The sequence below is a fragment of the Phoca vitulina genome, unplaced genomic scaffold (genome assembly GCF_004348235.1).
Source record: "Phoca vitulina isolate PV1807 unplaced genomic scaffold, GSC_HSeal_1.0 scaffold19, whole genome shotgun sequence".
NCBI classification, from domain to species: Eukaryota; Metazoa; Chordata; class Mammalia; order Carnivora; family Phocidae; genus Phoca; species Phoca vitulina.
The window spans coordinates 24,790,528-24,815,970 of NW_022589722.1; the positions used below are offsets into that span (position 1 = coordinate 24,790,528).

Below are 25,443 nucleotides of genomic sequence, written 5' to 3' on the forward strand. Positions count from 1 at the left end.
CCTGTCCCCCAAATCAGACACCACCAGTCCTGCGGCTGTGTCCACTTGCTTTATTTCTCACCGTTTACAAAAGTTAAACAGGAGGACATATGCGGGGTGGGGTGGGGGGTGCGCAGGGGCTCCTCCCTGCTGGGGCAGAGAAGGGGAAGGGGGTTGGGGTGCACGAGGTAGGCCCCCAGGGAGAGTCCTGGGGCCCTTGGAGGAAGAAGAAATGGTCCTGTCCCCCAATTCTGCCTGCTTTATTTTGAAGGTCCCAGACCCCAGGCCAGTCCCCTTGGAGCTGCTCAAGCTGCGGGCGGCGCGTTTGGGGCAGGGCAGCCACCCCCAGTATCCGGACCCCGGCTTCGCGGATCCACTGCTGCTGCGGCCGCCGCCAGCTCTGGGCAGCCCCTGGGCAGGTGTGGGGGGACGACCTCAGACACCTCAGCGGATGAGGGGCGCCGAGCGGTCATTGGTGATGGTGGGACGCAGCTTTACCGTGGCAAAGGGGTTTGTGCCCCTGTGAGGGGAGAGGTCAGGGTGAAAGGGGCCCAGGTCCTCAGCTGGCTCTGGGTCCAGGGGAAGTGGCTGGGCACCTGAGCCAGGGCTCACCCCTACCTCCTGCCCCCACTGGCCACCTCCACTCACCCCTGCTTCGTCTCCCCCAACAGCCCTCCTCTGAGCCCCGTCCCCTCCGACCCCCACCCTAGGACTCACCGAGGGAAGAGCTCTGGAGGGTGCTGCTCCCAGGACGTAAGTTTCTGCAGTGGGGGTGGAGGAAGGGCCAGGTTTAGGGGGAGAGGGGCACCCCTGCCTCTGCCACTCCCCGTTCCAGGAAGGCAGAGGGCCAGACCAGCGGCCCGGGCAGCGCCAGACTTCTGGGAAATAAGGCCTGGGCGTGCTGAAGCCCAAAATTCTGCGGGTTTCAGACGTGAGAAGCCTCTGGGCCAGAGTACTGTCCCCCAGGCTCCAGCCGCTCTCCCTGCACCCCACTCCTCACCCCGGTCCTGGCCAGCCAGCCCCAGCCCCGGCTCTGACCCAGGATCCTGGTCTTGCCTCTCCTGGGAGGTGGGAAGGACAGGCCTTTTCCAGTGCTCCCAGCAGGACAACAGGGGCTCCAGTCCCTGAGAGGAAGGCTTTCCCCTCCCCAGATTCCGAAGTCCATCCCACACCTCCCCTGCAGATGGGCAAACTGAAGCCGGGGTGGGAGGCCCCCTGCCAGCCGGCCAGTGGCCAAGCAGGGAGGGTTACCTGGTCTCCAGTCTCCGGGCCCACGGGATGAGCCCAGGGTTGGGGACAGGTTGTGTGTGTGTTGGGGGGGCGGCGCTCACCTTGACATCACTGGCCACCCCCGGGCTGCCCATGCTGCTTTGGCGGCTATCAGGCAAGGCTGTAGGTGTGGGGCTGGGGGCGCGGCTTGGGACGCGGCTCGGGGTTCGGGAGCGGGACTGGCCGTCCCAGTACTCTGAGGGTGCTGTAGAGTTGGCCGGCCGGTCCAGGAGGTCATCGAGGCTGTGGCTGCCCCGGAGCGGGTAGGATCTGAGTCCAGAGGAGGGAGGCACGGGAAGGGGGTCAGGCGTCAGGCCCCTACCGCACCGCATCCCATCTTGCCGGGCTCCTGAGCGTCCTACAGCCTCCTCCCTTGTACCCAGGCGAAAGGAGGCCACACGGGCTTGAAGACAGCCCCAAGAGGAGGCAGAGGGATGGACACAATGACTTTCTCATATGGGGGGTCCCCTTCCTCCAGGGGCTGACGGAGGCTAGGCCCACTCAGGACTGCAACTCACAGATGTCCCCACCCCTGCCCCCCTTCCGACCACCCAGATACCTGGAAGGTAACTCATTCATTGGGCTCATCGGGTTCATGGAGGTCACTGGGCTCAAGGGGCACATGGGGCTCACGGGCACCTCCTCCAAAGGCTTCACGTAGGCCTTGGGGAACCAGCCGCTCCTGCGGGGTGCAGGCAGAGGGGCCCATAAGCAAAAGGCCCAAGAGCAGTGGCCAAAACCCCACTCCCGAGAGCAGTTACTGAGCAGTGCTGTGTGCCAGGCCTCGCTCGGAGGGCCTTGTCCAGACTAACTCATTTAATCCCTCAAGGAGATCTTTCTCAACATTCAAGTCCATCCAGCCAGCCTCATGTCCTGCCAGGGGCTGGGTCGCCTTAGGAGGCACTGGAAGTCCAAGCAGGAAAGTGATGTGTCCAAGGACATGTGGTGACCCGCTTCATTCCCTACTCACTGAGCACCCACCACGTGAGGGCCCACAGAGAGCCAGACACAGTTCCTGCTCCCCAGAGGCTCCCAGCCAGGCGGATGGACAGACGTACAAATGGATGATGACGAGGGTGACTGGGAAGGGGACAGGGCAGGGGCTGAGGACCACAGGCAGATGTACGAGCGCAGAGGAAGGCGTACGGAGCCCAAGGTGCCTGACTACCAACCCAGTGCCCTTCCCTGCTCCGCCCCGCTGCTTCTGTCCACCCCAGGACTCTGGTTCCTGTGACCCCAGGCATCCCTGCTCTTGGACTCTGCCTGGCTGGAGGCTCATGACTGCACTTCCAGAGGGCTGGGGCTTGGGGAGAGGCAGTCTCCGGCCCATAAGCCCTGTGGGGGTCACTGGCTGGCTCCAACAAGCTCCCACCTCCCCCTTTTTCTTTGGCACAAAGAGTGATCTTTGCACACTCCCCTTTTTTGACTGCCAACCCCTGCCCTCCGCCAGCCTTGCAGTGACCACAATGTACTTCCCCACCTCGCGTCTCCACCCCTGGTGTCAAAACCAACCCCAGGATCTTCCCTGCACCCGTGACCACAGCTCAGCCTGCGAGGTCCCAGCATGGCCCGTGGGCCTGGCCTGGGGGAGCCCGCCTCCAGGCCCACCCCCTCCATCAGAGAGCCCCGCTGACTCTCAGGGTATGGGGGAAGCTGCTCCTCCCTCTCCTCCCTCGGTGCGGGGCACACAGTAAGCGCCCAAGCAGTAGGGTTCCCGCAGTGTCCGCACAAGTGACAGAGAGGGCCGGCGCCCTGTCCTCTTCCTACCCCCGCTGGCTGGATGGGGACACCGAGGGCGGCACAGGGTATGTGTGTGTGTGGGGGGGGGAGCGGGGAGAACTGTCTGAGCCCCGGGAGTGGAAGTGGGGGGGCACCAGTCTCCGTTGGGGCCTCCGGGGCCCCCTTGCACCCGGGCCCCAGGGCTCCCACTCACACGCATGAGCCCTCCAGCTTGCCGTAGAGCCAGCCGTTCTGGGCCTCGGGCACCAGCACCTCCACGACGTCCCCGGCCGAGAAGCGCAGCAGCGTGTGGTTGGCGCCCTCCGAGTGGGAGACGAGGGCGCGGACTCTCCGGGCGCCCCCGCCGCCCCCGCCGCCCGGCCGCTCGCCGAACGAGTTGGAGCGCGAGCGCGGGCTGCCGCTGGCGTAGAGCGAGGCTGCGGGGCCGGGAGAGCGCGGCGGCGCGTGGGTGCGCGGTTCGCCCCGACGGCTGCCCCGACCCCCCTGCTGCAGCGCCCCCTCAGGGCCTCTTCCCGGGCCCCCGGCCCCCCCCCCCCGGGGGCCTCCCTCTGCACTCACAGGCGGACGGCGTCCGGGGCAGCGACCGGCGGTCTGGCTCCAGCTGCGACGGGGACCTCGCCTCGCCGGGCTCGGAGCCGTGCCGGCTGCGGGGGGCGCTGAACTCCGCCAGGGGCCTCTGGGGCTGCGAGGGGAGACGGGCAGGGGAGGGTGGGGCGGGGAGGGGGGCGCCGCGGCGCCCTAGTCCAGCCCCCACCCCCAGTCCCGGCCGTCGGCGTAGGGGTTCTCGGGCCTCCGGCCCAGCCACCGCGGGGGCGCCCAGGCCGCGCGGGGGCGGAAGGGCCGGCCCGGGGGCGCCGCGTAGACCGGGAGCCTGGGGGGCGGGGGGCTCCGGGCGGAGGGCCGCAGGCCCCAGGGCGCCGCGGAGGGTGCGGGGGCCGGCGGGGGCGCGAACGGCGGCGGGGGCGCCCAGGGCCTCACCATGTCCAGGCGGGTGGGCGTCAGGCGGCCCGAGGGGTAGGGCGGCCCCAGCGCGGGGCCCAGCAGGCCCGGGGAGTGGGCGCGCGACGGGCTGCGGCTCGCCTCCGACTGCTCCTTCCACAGCAGCACGCGGTTCTGGAGCATGCCCCGGGCCTGGCCGCGTGGGGACACAGGCGTCAGCCAGATCCGAGCAGGCGCCCCCGTCCCCCGGTCCTGGGGCCTCAAAAGCGGCACCCTAGACCTGGGAACTCGGGCCCCGCAAGCGGAGGATGACCCGATTTTCTAGCTGGAAGGAGCCAGAGACCACTGTGGTGCCCCTTTGGACTCGCCCACCGTCTAACCCTCTCCCTCTTTTGTCGAAGAAGGCCCCTCAGTTTTCCTTGAGGTGCCTCTCCTGCCCCTTCTCTCAGTCTGTGTGCTTTGGCCGGGCTCTCCCACTGCCCAGTACAGCGGTAGGGGTAGAACCCGGGCCTGGCCACTCAGGTTGCTCCATCCTCCTGGCTACAGTGATGGACTCAGGGATGGCACTTCCCCAGAAACTGTGACCAAAGAACCCAATTCCAGTACTTATCCTGGAACAATCTGGAAAAATATATTGTTTCACTTCATGGGCTTTGCTAAATAGAGTGAAGCCAACACAGGAAACTACAACTAAGGGAAAATGGCAAATTTCTGATGACATGTGTGTTCCTGGATCCAGCTATACCTGAAACCCTTGAACTTCATAGTAACTAAAGTGATAAGTACCTTTTCTGTGTAAGCCAGTTTGAGTCGTTTCCTAAAAGAGGCCTTTCACATACGGTTTTTCCAGTCTATTCCTTTTAGTCTACATAAGCATCCCTAGTGTCCCTGGTACATGGGCATCTAACTCTGTTTGAATACTTTCAAGGACGGGAAACTCAGCCATTGACCACACAGTCCATAACAACTTGGGAGTGGGAGGGCTTTAAATGTCAGACCAGCTGTGTGCAGGAATTGTGTTTTTAATTTTCTGTATTTGATGATGTTTTGACATCCTGGGCCTTTGCCAATCCTGCAGGGATTGCCCCTCCCAGGGCTAGATAATTCCTAGAGATAGTAAGCAAGTTGTCCTTGTGACGGCACCTTTCCATGATTCCTCCCTTCAGTCTGGCCCAGCTGCTGAAAACCTCATAGGGATCTTTGGCAGCAAAACAGAAGCAACTCACGTCACAGGAGCAACTAGTCCCGTTGGTCACTAGGTGGACACCCCCTCTGTTGTCTTGCATAACTAATTAGCAAAACAGCACAAAGCCAAAACTCCAAAGATCTTCGTGTGCTTGCTGCAGAAGCAGTATGCAAAGCAAGGACATTAGGTTCTGCATACCATATTTTTAAAAGGGTTTTTGTCCAGTTTGAGAACACTCCGTGGAAAGCACCTGCCAGGGTCCTAGGGGGTTCTGGGAGTGAAGGCCACAGCACCAAGCCCCAGCCTGGACAGCACCCAACTTTACTGGCTTCCCTCAGCCCTGCCTCCAGGTGGTTTCACCTGTGGTTAGGAAGAAACACTGTGCAGGCTTTCAAAACCCTAAGGAGACCATGGGAGAAGTCTTAAAAACATTTATGGAGTGGAAGAGTCATTCTAAGTATGCTATAGACCCCATAGACTAGAAAACACCGATAAATTTGACTAAAAATTTTTTTAAACATGGCAAAACTTACAATAAGCAACATCAAATGATAAATGACAAACAGAAAATATTTGCAACTCATCACCAAGAAAGGGCTAATTTCAGTAACATATAAAGAGCTCCTAGAAATGAATAAGAAAAATGGAGGAAAAGAGGCTGACATGTCCTAGTAAAGGACATCCAGTGGCTTGGAACCATGAAAAGATCTGTCTCGCTTATAAGACAAGTATAAAATAAAACCACACGGAGATACCAGTTTTACCTTGCTGATTAGCAAACATCGAAAAGTTTGCTCTCACACCGTTGTCAAGGAGAATGGAATCTCCTACACGGCCGGCAGAAGGGTAAACTGGGACAGTCAATGCCTATATCCTTGGGCTCGCCAATTCCATTCCTAGGAATTTATCCTGGAGATAGACTTGCACAAGTACAATAAACGTAGAGAAGCTGAGGGCGAGGTGAGCAGAGAGGCATGTTAATGACCAGACTCGGACTCAGCCAGGATTGGGTACGCAAGGCACGTGAGAGTGACCCCTTGCTGTGGGTCACTCTCATGATGAGAGGGTCAGCCCTCATCATTCTTTAAATCTTGTTCCAAATCTTGTGCATTCTGTTTATAGATATAGTAATGGGTAAATATGCTTGACTATCTTAGGAGTTTGATCTTGTGTGTCCTAAAGTCCAGCTGGGTCAGACAACCTGATACCTGTCCCTACCCCTCCCCATACCTAGGGGAAATCTGGCTCATTCAATCCACGGCCCCCTCCTGAGGGGCGATCACTCATCAGGAGGCAGTCAGTGAAGGGGTCAGCTCTCCCCTTAACGTTGGAGGTTAACTGTTCAGGACACAAGCAGAAAGGAGCTTCCTGTCAAAGAAGGTACTTAAATGGCCAACAAGTACCGGGAAGGATATTCAGTATCACTAGCCATCAGGGAAATGCAAATCAAAACCATAATGAGATACCACTTCACATCCACTAGCATGGCTAGGATCAAGATGACCGATAATAACAAGTGTTGGCAAGGATGTGGAGACATTGCAAAGCTCATGCACTGCTGGTGGGACCATGAAACGGTGCAGCCACTTTGGAAAACAGTCTGGAAGTTCCTTAAACAGTTAAACATAGAGTTACCCTATTCTCAGCAAGGCCACTCCTATACAGCCATGAGGAATGAAAACATATGTCCACACAGAAACTTCTACATATATCCATAGGAGCATTATTTATAATAGCCGCAAAGTAGAAACAACCCAGAAGTCCATCAACTGATGAATGGATAAATAAAATGTGGTCTCTCCAGACAACGGAATAGTATTTGGCAGTAACAAGGAATGAAGGACAGATATGTGCCCCAACATTGATGAATCTACCCACACGATGCTTCATGGGAGAAGCCAGTCACAAAGGACCACATATTGTATGATTCCATTTATATGAAATGTCCAGAAGAGGCACATCTCTAGAGACAGAATGTAGATCCGTGGTCGCCTAGACCAGAGTGGGGGGTTGTGGTGGGAAATGGGGGAGGGTTAGGGAATGACGATCAAGGGGTGCTGGGTTTTTTAGGGGTAATGCAAATGTTCTAAACTTGATTGTGGCGATGGGTGCACAAGTCTGTGAATGTACGAGACTCCACTGAATTGTGCACTTTAAATGGATGAATTGCATGCCATGCGAACTGTATTGCAATACAACTATTTCAAAGAAGAACAAGCCGTTCCTCCCAGGAGCATCAGTCTGTGGGAGAGAGGAGGGGCAGGAGGAGAAGGCTGAGCCCCGAGCCAGGGGCCGGCTGTGGTGGGGACAGCGGAAAGATATCAGCTGGAGCCGAGATCAGTCACTGCGTCCAGCCATGTCTCCCACCGCTGCTCAGCACCAGAGGGTCCCTGGGTTCAGAGACTTGGGAAGGGGCTTGGCTGAAGCGGGGAGGCAGGAGTCTACTGGGGGCTGTTGGAGGCAGCTGACTGCAAGCAGACAGATCTCCTGAAGGGTAGCTTTTGTTTGCAGCTTTGGAGGGGAGAGAGTAGGGGCAGGAGAACCTAACTGCACTGGGCTCCCTCATATGAGGTTCCACCACTGCGTCAACCTTGCGAGATGGGGATTATTTCCCTCTTTTGCCAGATAAGAAAATGAGACTCAGAGAAGTGAAATCACTTGCTAGGTTCGCAGCCAGAGCACAGTGGCTGGGAAACTGAGCAAGAATACAAAGAAAGAGAAATGGAAACTGAACAAGAATACAAAGAAATAGAAAGTACTGGGCGGAGCGACGAGGCTGGGGGAGGGGTGGAGGAGCTGCGTCGGGGGCATCAGGAAAGAGAGGCTGGCCTGCCGGGTGGGGGGTCCGTGGCCCGCTCTGTCTCAGATATGACATAGAGCAGAGCCTGACATGCCATCTGGACTCAAAGCATATTTATTAAATATATGAATGAAGGAACAGATGACATTGGAAAAATGCAGGGACAAGGGTCATCACTTTAGGAGGGAATGGTAGAAAAAAATGATGTCCCAGTGTCCTTGGTCCCTCCTTCTGCAGATGCCACCACATTTGGTGAGAGGATGGACTCTTTATGCAAAGAAAGAGACGTTCCTTTCTCCAGGAAAACACAGTCTGCACCAGTGTGTTCAGCCTGAAGAGTAGAACACAGCCCCTACTCTCAACCAGGTTCCCTTGTGCAGTGCTCAGTCTGCACAATCTTCCCTGGCAGCCGTGTCTGCAGTGGTTCTCCGCAAGAGTAGGCTAAATTGATCCCTATCCCTGAGGCTGAGGTGAGAGCCGATGCTTGCCACAGGAAGACCTGGGTTAGAAGGGGTCCCACTGGGGTAAAGATTGCTCCATTCCCCGAATCCTCCCACATTTGCCAGTACTACTGCCTGAGGCCTTGCAGTTCAGCTCAACCCTGAGTGGGAACAGGACTATGAGGAGGCAAAGGAAAGAAACAAGGCACCAGAGAGGACCCAGCGGTGAGGGAGGAGAACCCAGCAGACTACGCAGGCAGTTGAGAGAAGGGGGTGACAAGCTTGACAAGATCTTGATAGGAGCATGTGCTCCATACCAAAGACCTTCTTACCCAGACAAAGCACAATTTTAAGATTGAAGATTGAGCAGATGAACTAGAAGAGAGAACAGTCCTGTTGAGAACACAATCAGACCTGACAGGTCAAGGGGCGGGTAGAGGGAATATCTCAAACTACAGAACAAGGACAAATGAAACAGCATTGGTGAGGGAGGAGGTCATAGATGTGGAGTTCTAGAAGGAGAAGAAGGAATGATGGCAGAGAGATAATAGAGAAACGGAAGAGCAAATGGCTCCCCTGACCTGAAGAAAGACCTGAGCCCACAGAATGAGGAGCACCAGCAGGCACTCATCTAGTGGTGCCTGGACAAATTCCTGAGTCCCAGGGACAGTGAGAAAATCTCGAAGCATCCAGAGAAAGAGCCAGTTACTTAAGAGAGAAAGAAGACAGACCGGCACCTGACTTCTTCATCCACAACACAGAGCACCAGAAAACAGGGGAATGTCCTCTTGGACCGCAGGAGAAAAAACCTACAGCTCTAGAGTCCTTCAACCAGCCAACATGCCACTCAGTACTCAAGGTCAAAGTGAGACATTTGCACATATGCATGTATTCAGGTGACACATCTGCCGAAGACATTCAATTAATCAAGACAGAAACCTCAAGACAGCAGGAAATGAAAAGGAGTGAAAACAGTGGTATCAGCATGTCTGATCACATGTGTAGTGAAATATCGGTGCAAGTGACCATGCACCAGGCAGTGGGAATATACATGATCTAAGTGAAGTTTCTCGAAATAGAAGGATCATGCTGCCAAGTAATGACTTATGAGAGTCTAGAACTAAAAGTCCTGAAGTTTTTGGCAAAACCAAGGGCTGGGGGTCGGGAAGGAAAAGGGGAGAAGTAAGGCAACAATTTAGAGTGCCAGGGAGGGCAGCAAAATCCTTCTCCAGGCCTTATCTTAAGGGGTGGGGGGCGCAATGGACAGAGTAGTGTCAGGGGGGTGTCAGTATATTTTGGAAAATATAAGAGATGAATATATGTTATCATGAGGGTCACAAAGTGAGGTTATCATGAATAGAGATGAAAAGAACAGTAGGATTTGCAAATTAATAAAGTGGAAAGGGGAATCTACAGTAACAGAACCAAAGTGGCAAGAGCAAGCATGGGAGAAAAAGAGGAAATGACCAAGTAACATAAAACAGGTATATCAGTTGTTGGGTTAACTGTGAATGAACTGAATTCCTCTATTTGAAGACATAAGCTGCCAGACTGGTCAAAAGTCAAAACTGAGCTATATGTTAATGACAGAAAACACACTTAAAACAAAGAGATAAAGGGGTGCCTGGCTGGCTCAGTCAGAAGAGTGTGCAACTCTTGATTTCAGGATCATGAGTTCAAGCCCTATCTTGGGTGTGGAGATTACTTAAATAAATAAAACTTTGGGGTGCCTGGGTGGCTTAGTCAGTTGAGTGTCTGCCTTTGGCTCAGGTCATGATCCCAGGGTCCTGGGATCGAGCCCCACATTGGGCTCCCTGCTCAGCGGAGAGTCTGCTTCTCCCTCTCCCTCTGCCTGCTGCTCTGCCTACTTGTGCTCTCTATCTCTCTGTCAAATAAATAAATAAAATCTTTTAAAAATAAATAAATAAATAAAACCTTAAAACAAAGAGTTAACAGAAGAGAAAGGAGGGTAATTTTAATCTCAGACAAAGTGAAATGAGAAGCATCAAGCTGGATTATGAGATATTAAATACATAAATGGCAACATTTACAGAGAAGGTATGATAGTTGTAAACCCAACAGCACTAAACAACATGGCAGTTAAATACAGAAAGCAAAATCTGCTAGAAAGCCAATGAGAAATGAAAGAATCTGATTGGTCTAGTAGATGGAACAGAGCAAGAGCATAAAGGATTTAAATAATATGATAAAAGTAATAGGCAATAACAAAATAAACTTATGAATTGATGAATTTGCAAATGGTGAGTATATGCAAGCAGGAATGAAAGAATAAATGGTTCATACATGAGTGAATAAAGGCATGAATTAGTGAATGAATGTGAGAATAAACAAAATCATGAAGGAGTATCTGATGATACAAATAAACACAGAAACAACCAAAGAAATAGATGGGGACAGTAAAGAATAAATAACTACAGAGAGGAAGGATAGAAGGAAATGGGCGAAGGGAGGGAAATCCCCGTGGGCAGCCAGCTCACAGAGAGCACAGACCCTAGGAAGGCCCTGTAAGCTGTCGCCCAGCCCCAGCTCACCCGGCCAAAAAACTGCAGGAAGGTGTTGGAAAGCAGCAGGTGCTTCTCAGCCAGGAAACGATAGCGCCGCTTCTCTTCCAGTTCAGCTGCCCGCTGACTCTCGGACACAAAGGCCTGCATCTGTGCGTGTAGCCGGTTCACACTCTCCTGTGGGAGAAGCGGGTTCTGGCTGGAGGCAGCGAGTGGATGCCTCATCCCACCCTCCACAAGTACCAGCTGTCTGAAGCCTCCTGTCCTTCCTGAATCAGCCATCTCCTCCTAGAGATCCTCCCCTGAGCACCCAGCTCAGCAGAGCTCCCAGGCCCACCTCTCACGGGCATCCTCATCCTCCTGAGCCTGGGCTCTGTGTCTGCCCAGGCCAGGCCCTTCTCACAGGCAGGGCTGGTGTCTGAGCCATCGCTCTGCCCCAGCCCCAGGCACGGGGCCAGGCACGGAAGGGGGGCCCAGGGAGATTGGTTTAAGGAAATGTGAATGAGTTGATTTAAGTCCCTACGTGGGAGGGTAGATTCTGAAGAGGAGAGATAAGAGCTTAGTAAAGGAGCCAGAAGAGGAGACAGGAAAGGAGATAGAAGTCTTGGAGACTGAGGCCAGGGATGGGGCCCTGAGCTTGGGAGGAAGGCTGGCCCCAGCCAGGGGCAGGGGAGCACTGCCAGGGCAGGAGGGAGCAGAGGATGGCTGCGCTGCTGGGGAATTACACCTTGGATCAGGAGCAGCATGGCTGATGGCCTTAGGTTTTCTCCGTGAAGTAGAAGGAAGGCCGGGCAGTGACCACGCTAGGATCGGCACTGAGGTGGGCCTGAGGGCCAGGGGTGCCCACCCACCACGGGCCTGCTGACCTCCCTCGCTATGCTCACCACAGAGCGTGGGGCAGACGGCCCTCCCGGAGTTGGGCCAGTGCTGGGTGCGGGAGCTCAGGAGGGTGTCAGGGGGTCCCCCCAGAGCCTGATTTTGCCCCCAGCTCTTGCACCTTCATCTCCCGCACATTCTTGTCCCTCTTGCGTTCCATGCGCCACAGCTCAGACATGCACTTCTCCAGGTTGGCGGCTCGGTGGTGGTACTCCATCTCATAGTGCTGGCAGCTGTCCTTGGGGAAGGTGGAGAGAGGAGGGAGACCCCCATGTCAAAGAGCTCAAGATTCCAGGTCCACAGGTCAGAGCACTGGACAGGGCCCCGGGGGGCTCAGCTGGGAACATGGACAGCCTGGGGCCAGTCAATGCCCAGCGCAGGCCTTGGTGTGCTCATCCATCAAACGGGGAGAGGCCGTCTTGCGGTGATGGGCTGGGGGGCCAAGGTGGGGGGGGGCCACACTTACTTTGATGAACTGCATGTCCAGCTTCGTGTTCTTCTCCATGTGCTGTAGCAGATCTCCATGGAATGTCTGCACCTGTGTGCAGTGCGGGGTGGGTGTGATCAGGGTGGCCCTAATCATTCCCAGGCCCCAGCATCCCTTGCACTGTCCAGTCCAGTACAGCCCACCACACTCCTAACACACCAGACACCTGCCCAATTGTCGGAGAAAATGGTCATAATATAAGCACCTGGTTGGAGGGAAGATTAAATGGTTCAGTATGCAAACAAGTAGTGCAGTAGCTGCCTGGCCACACCCCCTCCATAAATGTATCAGTGTCTTCTGGGTCTTAGTCCCAGCCTGTGCATTGATTATGCCATTCCCTCTGCCTAGAATTTCCTACCAGACTTCGAGTACCAACTTCCCTGCCCCCTCTACCGGGAAGTCTCCCTGACTTCCCCAGCAGAATCCATTGTTCTCCCATTTTGTTTCTGGAACGTATATACATTTGTTCGTTTACTTTCTGTTCCTCCAGCCATAGGACAGGATTTCTTGCTGGGCCCCTGGTCATAGCCCCTTTGTAGGAGCAGCAAACTGCTGTGGGCATGAGCCTCATCTGACCATCTCTGTGTCCCCAGCACCGTGGGCGGGGCCTGACCCAGTGAAAGCGCTCACAGCTGTTGAGGTCTTAGCTGTTGAGGGGTGGCTGGTTTCCACGACAGGTGAGATGGAGGTGGCTGACCACCTGGTTGACCAGGAGGCTGGGGAAGGCTGCTGGGCTCAGGCTCAGAAGAGCTATGTCCTAATAATTCTGGTTCTGCCTCCAATTTGCTCTATAACTTTGGACAAGTTGCTGCCCCTCTCTGGGTCTCAGTTTCCCCATCTGTAACAGGAAGGTCTTGGCCAGATGCTCTTGAAGGTCCAGCTTACTTGTAAGCCCGAAGAGCTTTGATTCTGTGAGCCATGGTGCTCACCTGGCACCTTCCCCTGGACACCACCATCAGCATTCCCTGGGTCACTGTGTGTTGTGGGGACATCAGATCTAAACCCTTCAGCTGCACACTTTGTCCTTGGGTTCACAGGGAGCAGAGAGGAGTGTACCCCATCCTGCAGGGGACCTCTGCTCAGCCTCCTTTGTCTGCACCCCTTTGCCCCTCAGCAGCCCCTGCTCAAGAACCTTCAGTGGATGCTGCTAGGCATGCTGCCGCAGGGGTCCCCATGCTGTGCTTGGGGAGTTCTGTCCCTTGGGCTAGGGCATTGCCCAGAAGAAGAATGCTGGTAATCTTCTTCCAGTATTCAGGGAAAACCAATTATAAAAGTTGCAAATTTTACGTTTTTCTCCCGTAATTGTTTCTCAAACCCTGGTAACTGCTGGTCTGTAGGGGCCTTGAGTGTGGCCCCCTCAGGCCTGGCCATGCCTTGAACCCTGAGTTGTGGCTGCTGGGTGTGTGTGTGTGTGTGTAGGGGGGTCAGTGTTATGATCGGTGTCAAGACCACGTATCTGCCTTGTCAACTGGATCTCAGAAGTAAGGAAGTGAGCCTTCCCAACCTGCACCTGCGGGATCTCCCAGGGTGGTCCCTGGGGCGCCTCACTCACCCCTCCCCTGGCCCTGCTTCCCACTGAAAAGACAGTCCAAGGTTTCTGCTTGAACATCAAACATGTGTTCTTAAAAATCCCCGTATCCTGCAAAATCGCCCAAAATAAACAACAGGGCTTATAGGAGATACAGAGTTGGAGCCAACCCGCAAAAGCCAGGCACTTTGTAACCAAGCACTCATAAAGATAATGAGTGGTATCTGGAGATGAACTTGAACCACACAGACGGCTACGGAAAATATCTAAAATGCACAAAACCAACAGAACAGGCACGCCGGCTCCACTTGAGTTCCTGTAGAGCTGGCATGCTGAGACAATGCAGAGGGATGTGGGGCTGTCACGAAGATGGGCAAGGGAGGTGGTGCAGCCTGCCCCCAGCTGAGAGCACTGGGCGGCTGGGAGCACTCTCCTCAGGGAGGCCTGGGCGCAGGAGCTCTTTTAAAATGTTCTTAAAATACAGATTAAAGGCTTCTTGCTGTCAGTGCAGCAGACAAGCTGGGGGCTTTTCCCTTCCCCCTAATTCTGGTTGCCCTACTCCACTCTCTCTTAGGAGACATGGCTTATGAGCAAGTCACCTTCCAGTATCAGGTGTCACTCCTTCTGCTTCCAATCAGGTATGAATTGAGTCACCCCGTGGATATGTGTTAGAATGGGACCGCTGGATTGTAATTGTTCCCATTGCCACGGCTTGGCTGTGATAACCAGTTAGGTGGGGCTCAGGCACCACTGGGTTAATGGAAAGTCTCCATTAAGCTCCGGAAGAAATCAATCTATTAAGGGGTTGGTAACTGATGTGAACTTTGAGCTCTTGCTATGGGGGAACCATAGGACTATAGGACTATCTATTAACAGGTGGCTTCTGAAACACAGAAGTCACCAACCCTAGGCAGACTGAGGAATTCCCAGCAGTTCAGAACAGAGACTGCCTTCCCCTGCGACCCCTCTCCCAGCATATACTTCATTAGCGGGTCCTGTGAGCCCCTCAATACAGAAGCTGAGAGCAGACCCACCGTGGAAAACACATACTGTAACCTCTATGTGTTGAGTTATTCCAGTAACTCACAAGAAGTCCTTTTGCCGCCTATACAGGAACCCCCCCCCCCACCCCGCCCCGGCCCCGGAAGAATTGTCCCTGTGGGCTGACCCCACTCCTGTCTTCCAGTTTGCTCTTGAACCCCCTCCAGTCAGGCTGTGCCCCACCACACCAATAAGAATGTTCTTGTTGAAATCACTGACACTCCACATCACAGAGCCAGCTCTCAGGACTCATCTGATGCATCCTGTGGTCATCATTCAGCACAGTTGACCATTCTCTCCCCCTGAAACACCTTCCTCCCTTGGCTTCCAGCCTACCACCCTCTCCTGGTTTTCCTTGCACTCCCTACCCCCCCATCCTTGCTGCCTCTTCTCTGTCATTTGCTGATTTTCCCTCACCTCCTGATCCCCCAGGGCCTCTTCCTTTCCCTTCCTACACCCACTCCCTCCATGAGCTCATCTGTCCATATGCTCAAGACTCCCAGACAAACAACCCAGCCTAGACCTTGATCCCAAACTCTAGCCTCATACACACAACTGATGTCCACATCTCCAGTTGGTTTTCTAATAAGCGTCTCAAACTTACCATGTCTAAAACTAAGTCCCTAATCTCTTGCCTCCACCTGAAATGTTCCACACTCAGTATTTCCCACCTCAGCTAATGGCAACTACACCTTTCCAGTTGATTAGGACAAAACCTTGGAGATAGTTTGATTTTCCCTTTTCTTTTGCAACTTACATCCACTCCATCAGAAAATCTTACCGGCTTTACATTCAGTCTGATTTCTTCTCAACACTACCACTGCTGCCACTTTCCCAAGCCATTTCAACCCTCCCCTAGATTATTGCCATAGCCTCTAAACTGGTCTTCCTGCTCTGCTTTTGCCCTCCACTGCTAATATTTTATTCTTAGTACAGGAGCCAGAGTGATCCTACTAAAATATAAGTCAAACAATGAACAACTGGAGGATGAAATTTTAAAATTCCAATTTTAATAGCTAAAAAAGCCAGATACCTAGGAACAAATCTATCAAAAGATGTGCAAGACTGCCACCCTGAAAATGACAAGGGGTTGCTATGAGAAATGAATAAATGGAGAGGTATACCATGTTCATGGATCAGAAGACTCAATATTGTTAAGATGACCATGAATTTATATATATTTTTAAAGCAGGCTCCACTCCCAATGTGGGGCTTGAACATATGACCCTGAGATCGAGAGTTGCATGCTCTACTGACTGAGCCAGCCAGGCGCCCCTATGATGGCAATTTATAGATTAATGCAATCCCTGTCCAAATTCCAGCAAGTTTTCTTAATGGAATTGACAAGCTGATTCTACATATAGAAAAGCAAAGGATCTTGAATGTGCAAAATAATTTTGAGAAAGAAGAACAAAATTCTTAGACTATTTGATTTTTTACAAGATTTTATTTATTTGACAGAGAGAGAGAGAGAGCACAAGCAGGGGGAGCAGCAGGCCGAGGGAGAAGCAGGCTCCCCACTGAGCAAGGAGCCCAATGTGGGACTTGAACCCAGGACCCTGGGATCGTGACCTGAGCTGAAGGCAGATGCTCAACGTATTGAGCCACCCAGGCACCCCTAGACTATTTGATTTTTAAGACTCACTATAAAGCCACAGCAATGAATAGAGTTGTGGTATTGGTATAAAGATAGACAAATATATCAATGGAACAGGGTAGAGAGCTCAGCAATAGGCCCACACATATACAACAAATCAAATTTTGACAAAGACACTAAGTCAGTTCAATGGGGAAAGCAAAGTCTTTTTGAAATGGTGCTAGAACAACTGAATGTCTATACAGGGGGAAAGAACCCCTGATTCTATCTCACTTCATACACAAAAGCAAATTTAAGATAGATCATAGAAATAAATGTAAAGTCCAGAACATAGAGCTTCTACAAGAAAACTTAGAGTATCTTTGCCATGGTGGTGGGCAAAGATTCCTTAAGTAGGATACAAACACAAACCACTTTTTAAAATTGTCAAATTAGCAGAGGCAGGTGTTTGCTGTTGCCATAGCATTAGTCCCATGAATTGTAAGGTGGTTTACTGAGTTTAAACAGATTCTGCCTCTTGTAAAATGAAAACAATAAAATAGCCAAATTGGGCTTCCTAAAAATGTAAAAGTTCTGCTCATCAAAGACACTATTTAGAAAATGATTAGACAAGCAACAGGTTGGGGGGAAAAAAACATGCACCATGCATATATCTGATAAAGGACTCATATCTTGACTAAATAAAGAACTCCAAAAGTCAACAGTAAGTATGGGCAATAAATGGGCAAAGTACTAAACAAACACCTCAAGAGAGAAGATATGCAAATGCCCAGTAAGCCCATTAAAGTCTTTAATCATTGGCATATGCAAAATGAAACCACAATGAGGTACCGTTCCGTACCTTCTAGAATGGCTAAAATAACAAAGACAACATCGAAGGTTGGCAAGCATGACGAGCAGCAGCAGCTTTTACACATTGCTAGTGGGGGTGCGGCTAGCACAGCAGCTTTGGAGAGCTCTTTGGTGGTTTCGTATAAAGCCAAATATATGTCAGTCCTGTGACCCACAAATTTTGCTCCCAGGTATTTGCCCAAGAGGAATGAAAACATACATCCACAAAAGACTTGTGCAAGAATGTTCACAGCAGCTCTAGTCATAGTAATCCCAAACGGGAAATAACCCAAATAACCATCAGCAGAAAAAGAGATAAACAAATTGTGGTAGATTCCTTCAGTGGAATAGTAAGCAATCAAACAGGACAAGACTTCAATACCTGTGACAGCATGAAAGCCATCTTACCGACATTACACCGGGTGAACGAGGCAGGTCACAGAGGAACACATATGTACAATTCCCGTCATATGAAGTCCTAGAACAAGCAAAATGAACCTCCAGAGACAGAAATCAGAGAGTGGGTTGCCAAAGAGGAGGAAAACTTTTTTTTAATGAAAAGAAACAAAGAAACGAGAGCGAACGTTAATGGGGACAGTGTTTTGGGGAAGGGGGTGATGAAAATGTTCTAACATTAGATAGTGGGAATGGGTTCAAAGCTCAGTGACTACATTAAAAATGTCTAAATTGTATATTTTAAAGGAGTGAATTTCAAGCTGATATTATATATTTAGTATATAATATATACAATATATATGAGAATATATTTTTATCTATTATTGTATATATAGATACATCCATGATAGGACTTCTATTATGGGCTCCATTCTTGGTCCAGGTATTAAATCATAACATCTGGAAGTGTGTGGGGGGAAGAAAGGAAGAAAAAAGTAAAAACAGCCAAGAGGAAGGGACAGATGTTGAAGATAAGCTGTGGAGATCTAACATACAGATAATAGGAGTTCCTGAAGAAGAAATGCAAAGACAGAGAACAAAAACATTCTAAAAACTGTGATTCAAGATAACATTCCTGAAATTAAAAAAAAAAAAAAGATTTAAAACTACTTACTGTAAAAGTACACCATGGGACTGGGAATTTTGACCCAGACTGATCAACACCAAGACATGTCTAGAAAAATTACTAGACTGAAGAAAAAGAAAAAAAGAAAAAATCTTTCGGGCATCTAGGCTGAGAAAGCAAATGATTTATGATGGGAAAAAATAGATCATCAGACTTTTCAGCAGCAACATTCAACGTTCCGTGTCAGAAGATGACCGGGATGTCTGAATGCTTTCATTCCCTGTATCCTCGAGAATCAGGATTCTTGATGAGGACCAGGAACAAAGGAGATGCCATGTGACCCATAAGAGGAGCAAGACCCATAAGAAGAGCAAGACAGCCAGAAAGCTGTCAATACTACTAGGGTCGTGCCCAAGAGACTCAGGAGCCAGACTGAGGAAGTTTCTATTGGCCAAAGAGGGGGACATTTTCAGCTTGGCTAAAGACAATAACATTGCAAAGGACTGAAATACATCAAATGTGTTTAAATCTACAAATACCGATGATACTAAAAAATACTACAGTAATGGTGCGAGGAAAACAATACGGCTAATGGGTCACCTTCAGAGGATGACAGGGAGTGAGCTCATGCTCTTAAAAGCTAATGAGTAAAGGGAGTGAGTAAACCTTGATCCTGCTTTTCCCACACAAAACGTGCCACTGGTAACAAAGAGTAGGTAAGGAACAGCGTCTCCCAGTTAATGGGTAAGAGAGCATCAGAAGAGCCGTTAACTCCCAATGTGGGAACGGATCTGGACACACTGAGCCCCCATGGCTGTTAATATCACGTGGCTACAGATGTGAGGTGGCTCCTGCTAGAAGAATCCAGCGCTCTCTGTGGTCTTGCCAGAGGGATAGAACCTGGGTCTGATCGAGCCCCCGCATCCAGAGGACAGAGGAACAAGTTGAACTACACCAGGAATGTGAGATCAGCAATTTCCAGATTGTAGGAAAACCAGTCATAGGGCCCCAGGGCCTTCAACAGACAAGTCGTAAGGGAAAGAAAAGGATGGAGGGGAACCAGCTGACTGAGAAACTCAAAGGCATATTTGAAAAAAAGAAACAGAGCACAACCAAACTCTAGTGTCTAGGGATGTATGCCCCACTGATCAGCTACAAAGGAGCACAAGGAAGTGTCGGATCCGTGGTCACCTTTGGAGGGAGGCGGGGAGGGAGGGGCTGTGACTTTGACAGGGGGTGCAGGGAGGGGCTCCGGGGGAGGCGGCACAGTTCTTGACCTGGATGGTAGTTTGCCTTAAAATGATTCCTTAAGCTCTAATTTGCTCACTGAGGTGTTCCCTGTCTGTGTTTTCGTTTACAATTAAGAAAAGTCAGATCCTGTCGCTCTTTGGCTTCGCACACTCGGAATGGCTAGAGCCCCAGCGAGGCCACACGACGGGGCTCTTGTCGTGGCCGATCATCTCCTTCACACGCGCCTCTGCTAGCCCTTCGGAGCTGTTGCCTCTGCCCAGAACACCCTTCCCACGCGCGTCTCCCTGGTTGACACGCTCCCCTCCTCTAGGCCTCTCTCAGGGTCCCCTTCCTCGGGCTGTTTTCCTGGATATCTGTTAAAAAATTGCAGCCCACCAACACTCACTATGCGCCTTCCCTGCTCTATTTTCCTCCGGAGCACATTTTGCATCTATCCTGTTGCATATATACTCACTTGTTAGTCTTGGGTTTTGTCTGGCCCCGCCCTTGGGGAGGGCAAGGGTCTTGTCTGCTGTCCCGCCCCCTGCCCCAGGCCTGCAACGGCGCCCAGCACCCGTCTGTAGATGGCTGTCGATGGCTGTCGGGTGAAGGAGCCCCTGGGGGAGGCAGCGTCGGCTGCGTCAGGTCTGGCCTGGTTCTGGCCAAGGGCCCCGCCTGGTTGTCACAGCCAAGACACTGGTGCCCAGGGACGGCAGCTCTCCTTACAGAGAGGGCCTGGATGACACTCGTCACATCCTTCCCGAGGATGGGAAGCCACAGGCCACCAGCATGAGTTGCGCTCCTGACTCTCCTCCTGAGCCCCAGCACGGGGCACGGCTGAGCCCTAAGCCTGCAGGTGTCCCAGGGTTTTATCCTGGGCAGGTGGATGAACGTTTTCTGCTCCTGAAATTGTTCCCCATTTTGGCATGGTAGCCAAACTGCTGAGTATTTTCTGGTGTCCCCCAAAGTGCACCCTGACTTCCAAGGGTTCCCCCCACACGTTTGAGAGCCACGTGCTGTTGCAATGAACTGACCTTTCCTCCCGAGCTTTCCAAGACCCGTCACCACCAGGCCCTCTCCTGCTCTGCCCCAGCTCCCCATCCTCGGCTGGCTTCCGCCCACCGTGCCCCCTGGGGACGCCTTCTCGTCTCCTCCCCACTTGGCCAGCCCCCACTCTCTTCAAAGCTTGCTCTTTCCATCCAGAGTCAGGGAACCCTGCTCGGCGCCAGGCCCCGCCCCAGCCCTTGCAGGGCTCCCAGTCTCGGCAGGGATAGAGACAGGCCGGTAGATCCTGCTGCCTATTATCACCACGAAGATGCATAGAGAGCAACTAGTTTATCCTTATGAATTCACTTGGTCCTCCCAAGAGTCCTGCCCGTAGTTATGATTGTCTTCATTGTACAGACAGATAAGCCAAAGTACAGAGGGGCTTGTTCAAGGTCACAAGCCAGTGGCAGGTGGCGCTGGGCTGTGAACCCAGGTGCTCTGCCTGCAGAGCTGGCTTTCTTAACCACCGAGTGCTAAGAATGCATAGAAGCATCCATTGGAGTCTAGAAGAAGTAATGAGCTTGCCCAGGGGTCAAGGGAGGCCTGGTAAGGTGCTGGCCGGCAAGGCTGGGGCTGCTTCTAGGCTGAGAGAACAGCATGAAGACAGCCCAGTGGTAGGAGCCCCAGGCCGTGTCTGCAGAGGGCAGCTCTTCTCGGGGCTGGGCTGTGACTGGGGGTGCCACACGGAGGCTGCTGGGTCAGCAGGGCCCGGGATCCCTCACTGGGGAGACTGGGTTTAGTTCTGTGGGGTTTTCTCATGGGTGTGACAAGGTCCAGTGGCTGGCTGCTCCCTGGGAGCTTGGAGGGAGGGGCTGGGGAGCCAGAGAGGAGCAGGGCCTGGCCGCGTGCACCTGGGCAGTGGTCCCTTCTCTCCCTAGCTCCTCCACTCGCTCTGGACTTGGGAGCAAGGGACTCGATCTCCAAGACTGAGTTTCCTGGTCTGTAGGATGGAGACAGAAGTGGCGGCTGCCTCCTGGGGTTGCCGGAAGCGTGGACAGGCTATGGCAGGTGCACACGGCCCGCGCAGCCTGGCAGGGCAGCCCATGCTTGTGTGTCGCTAAGGGCCGCAGGGAGCCCTCCCTGAGAAAGGCCGTGGAGGGTTGGGCCCTCGTCTTCCCTGGAAAGCAGCCCACTCTCCGGAGTGACGCCTCAGGGCCGCGGGACTTACCACCACCTCCAGGTCAGAGTTCAAGTGCCGCTGCGTGTCCGACATCTGCACCAGGATCTCCCCTGGAGGCACGGAGGGAGAGCCGCCTTCAGGGAGGGCAGCCCGCCCCACCCACCCTCCTCCTGCTAGAAGCTGCCCCCGCGGCTGCCTGAGAGGGGATTTGGGGGCCAAAGTCCAAGGATTTCCCACAGGGCGCTGGGACGATGGCCGTGCTTGTCCCGGCCCTGGAGCAGCCCTGCAGGGAGTGGCAGGGAGGGGCTTGGGCTCCAGAACAAGAGTCTGGGCTCTGGGCTCGCCATGGGCTGCAAGGCCTATGGCTTGGTGGGGTTTCCAGGAAGGGTGAGAACAGGAAAGGAACCCTCTCTGGGATCCCAGGCTGGTGGGCCAAGCAGGCCCCTGAGTGACGGCACCAGGGAGACAGAGGGGCCTGGGCCGCAGGAGGCGGCCTGGGGCAGATGCAGGGCCAGGAGGAGAGCCCCTTCAGGCCCAAGAAAGATTGGGGGATATGGTGGAAGGGGGAGCGCCTCACCCAGAATCTGCGAGGTGGAGCTCTGCAGGGCCTGCTCCCCGATCTTCTGGATGGCGTTGAAGTACACCTCAGCTGCCTTGGACAGAGCTGCGTGGGGACAGGGGATGCGTGTAGGCCCAGCCCCCTCCTCCATCTGCCCCCGCCCTCTGGAGACCCCTCCTGTCCGGAGAGGGTGCGCGGAGGGGACACTGTGGGAACTGGCAGGGGCGTCTGGGAGAGGGAGGGGTGTCCCGGGTGGTGTGTGTGGACGCGGGGTACTGGCCAGAGGAGGAAGCGGGCGTGGAGCGGGCCCAGGGCAGCTGTACCCCGCGCCCGGACTCAGCGTGTGTCTGTCATGCGTGGGGGCGCAGGCAGCCGTGTGTACCCGCAGGGAGGGTGTGGCAGGTGTGGTGTGACGCGCAGGTGTGGGGGTGTGGGGTGCGGGTGGGCTGGGGGAGCTGGGGTGGGGGGAAGCAGGCTTTGACTCCAAAGTCCTGAAAGGCAGGGAGGGCTTGGGTGGCCCTCAGCTCCGGGTGTGTCCCTGGCTTGTCCTTGGCACAGAGGGTTGCAAGCCCTGGTGGTGTGATCAGCCTTGGTGGAGCGGGGGTTGTTGGGAAATGGGGGAGGGGTAGCTGTTTGCGCGGGCACCGTGGGTGAGGTTCAGCTGTCGGCGGGGGGTGGGGGCCCTGGGCAGAGTGAGGGCACACAGCTGTGGCGCAACGGGCTTGCCGAGGTGGGCCTGGGCACAGCAGTGGGCTCACGGGGCAGCATCAGGGTGACATACAGGAGTGTGTGCTGTTGGGGCCGTGGAGGCCGCCAGGACCGGGCACCGCATCTCTGGGAGCATCTGGGGGGCATCTAAGAAGCGGGCAGAGGAGGGTGTGGGTGTGCGCAGGTGAGGGTGCTGGACGGGAGTGCGGAGAGGTGAGCCTGAGTGGGGTGTCCGGTGCGCGGTGCAGACGAAGGGGGGCTGCAGGTGACTGCATGGAGGGACAGGTGCATGGGGACAGTGGAGGCTGAGGGGCTGGGGGCCCCGGGCCAGCCACTTACCATGGAAGGCCCGCAGGTAATTGTTTCCGAGGTACACCAGGTTCTGCAGGGCGGGGTTAAACTGCTCCATGATGCTCTGGGAGCCCCAGGCCAACGGGAGCGAGGGCGAAGATTGGGAGAGGGAGAGGAAGAAAGGTGGATGGGCAGAGGTAAGTTACCGGGCCTCAGGCGCAGGGACCCCGTCCAGCCCCAGAGAGGAGTCCAACTCTAGGGGAACCCGCCTAGAAGCGTGGAGTCACCCCGAATCCTGACTCTGCTGCAGGGGCCTCGAGGCCATCTCCCCGAATCCCTGTTCCAGGCCAGCTTCCGCTCACATACCTGCCCTGGCAGGAACCTGCTCCCAAGACAATGCACCTGGAAGGTTCTCCTCCTCCCACTAGGAGGAAGCTCGCGGTCTGCTACGGCCCCCAGCTGGGTGTGGCTCAACCCTGCGCTGGGTCCAGGCCTCGCCGGGCTGGACACACGGGTGGCCGACAGTCACCCCAGGGGCAAGGGCAGATCTTGCCTTCCTCAGAGAAGAGCCCCTTGGCAGCGAGGCTGTGGCTGGGTCACGGGCCACCTCAGGCCACGGCCAGCTGGAGAGTACCCTCGGGGTGCAGAGGGCCTGGGGCATGGACTTAGACTTGGGTCTTGGCTCAAATTGCAGAAGCGTCTCGGGGATGTTCAGAGACCTTGAACAAGCTGTTGAACCGTGCTGGCCTTGGCTTTCTCATCTCTCCTTTGGGGTGATTATTTTCTATCCTAGAGGCAGGGTGTCGTGAGGCTTACATGTGAAAGGGTCCTGCACACAGGAGGTGCCCAATAAAAGCCTAGGGGACAGCGGCAACCCCTCTGGTGTGAAGTAGAAAATTTGAGTGAGGGGCTCAGAAAGGAGAGATGGAAAGAGACAGGAAGACAGAGAGAGACACACAGAGAGGGACTCTCCGGTCCTGGGCCAGGCGGCTCTTTGGGCCCCCCCTCGCGCCCACCTCTAGCCACCCTGGGCCCCGTCCTGCCTTGGTCCAGCGTCTAGGTGTGCCGTCTCGGCGGGCCTGTCACTCACTGGGTGACTATGGACAAACCTCTGCCCTGGGAGCCTCAGGTTGGGGCTGGGGTGGCTGACTGCCCCCAGGGATTCCCACCCCTGTGGCCACAACCCAGCCTGACCCTGGGTCTTCCTTTCCAGACCATGCTGCAGTCATGCTCACCCTCTGTCCTCCAGAGCCGGCCGGACCCTCGAGCCCTGGGAAGGGGCACTCGGGCCTGGGGCCTGGGCCACACGCTTGCTCACCTTGTAGATGGCCATGGTGGACCTATAGACCTGGTCCATCTCGGGGGCCATGGAGTGGGCTGCAAGTCGGGTGCTGGGCAGGAGGCCAGAGGTGCTGGCAGGGCCGGAAGCGCGGGGGGTCGGTCCTTTATAGTGCCCACCACTTTGAGGGAGCAAAGAAAGCTGCAGAGTGGGACCTGGAGACGGAGGGCCTGCCGGTGGTGGTGGCCAGGGAGGAGGTGGCAGCTTAATTATTCACCAGCCAGGGATGTCAGAATGCGATCTGGGGCGTAACCAGACCCGGCGGAAGGCATCCCGTGACGCGGGCAGGTTCGTGTGACCTGCCCTTCAATTATTTACCCCTCTGAGCCGTGGGCCGGTGGGCACGCGTGGATGGGCCACTGTCTTAGGTCGACCAGGGACCCCTGGCTCTGGGGGGATACCCCCGCCCTACCGTCTGCCCACATCGGGCATGGCCCAAGTCATAGGGCCAGAGCGGCTGGGGGCCCTCCCCCGGGACCCTCCCTGACAGACCCAGCCCTGAAGTCCAAATGTACCACTGGGTGTCACGGCTCTCTGGCCTCCTCTCTACCCCCAACCCCCCACCCCGCACCTCCAGGGCCAAGGCTCCCACATGGGCCGCTGCCTGCCCACCTCCTCATGCTGGCAGCACGAACCCTAGAGCCACACAGACCTGGGACAAACCTTGGCCCCGCTCGCTGGCTGTGACCGTGCCCAAGCCCCCTGCCCTCTCTGGGTCTCATCTCCTGCCCCAGCAAATGGGACTCGCCCTCGCCTCCCACTGTGGGCAAGCGGGCTTAGCTGCCGCCTCTGAACACCCTCACCGGCCTGATCTGGGGAGGCCTGGAGAAAAAAAGTGGTGCCCCCCCCCACTGGGGGAGGCGGGGAAACAGAGCACTTATCCAAGGGGGCAC

General features: G+C 54.5%; 1 protein-coding gene across 1 annotated transcript; it reads right to left on the minus strand.

The window, feature by feature from the left end:
• Nucleotides 1–391: 391 nt before the first annotated feature.
• Nucleotides 392–24,580, minus strand: BAIAP2L2 (BAR/IMD domain containing adaptor protein 2 like 2). Its single transcript, XM_032416633.1, has 14 exons — nt 24,530–24,580; nt 23,260–23,335; nt 22,231–22,317; nt 21,702–21,763; nt 12,218–12,289; nt 11,873–11,989; nt 10,906–11,052; nt 3,967–4,119; nt 3,547–3,670; nt 3,182–3,404; nt 1,808–1,930; nt 1,311–1,518; nt 697–740; nt 392–499 (listed from the first exon to the last, which is right to left on the minus strand). Exons 1-14 carry the CDS (start codon nt 24,578–24,580, stop codon nt 424–426), a joined length of 1,563 nt encoding a protein of 520 aa, XP_032272524.1. The 3' UTR covers nt 392–423.
• Between the last annotated feature and the right edge of the window lie 863 nt (nt 24,581–25,443).

Excerpts from the sequence above, each read along its gene's own strand:
- BAIAP2L2 (XM_032416633.1), bottom strand. The coding sequence starts at position 24,580 with ATGGCCCCCGAGATGGACCAGGTCTATAGGTCCACCATGGCCATCTAC. Across the intron at positions 11,053-11,872 it reads AGAATGTGCGGGAGATGAAG|GAGAGTGTGAACCGGCTACA; the intron begins GTGCAAGAGCTG and ends CTTCTCCCACAG. Across the intron at positions 4,120-10,905 it reads TCCTGCAGTTTTTTGGCCGG|GCCCGGGGCATGCTCCAGAA; the intron begins GTGAGCTGGGGC and ends CCACGCGGCCAG.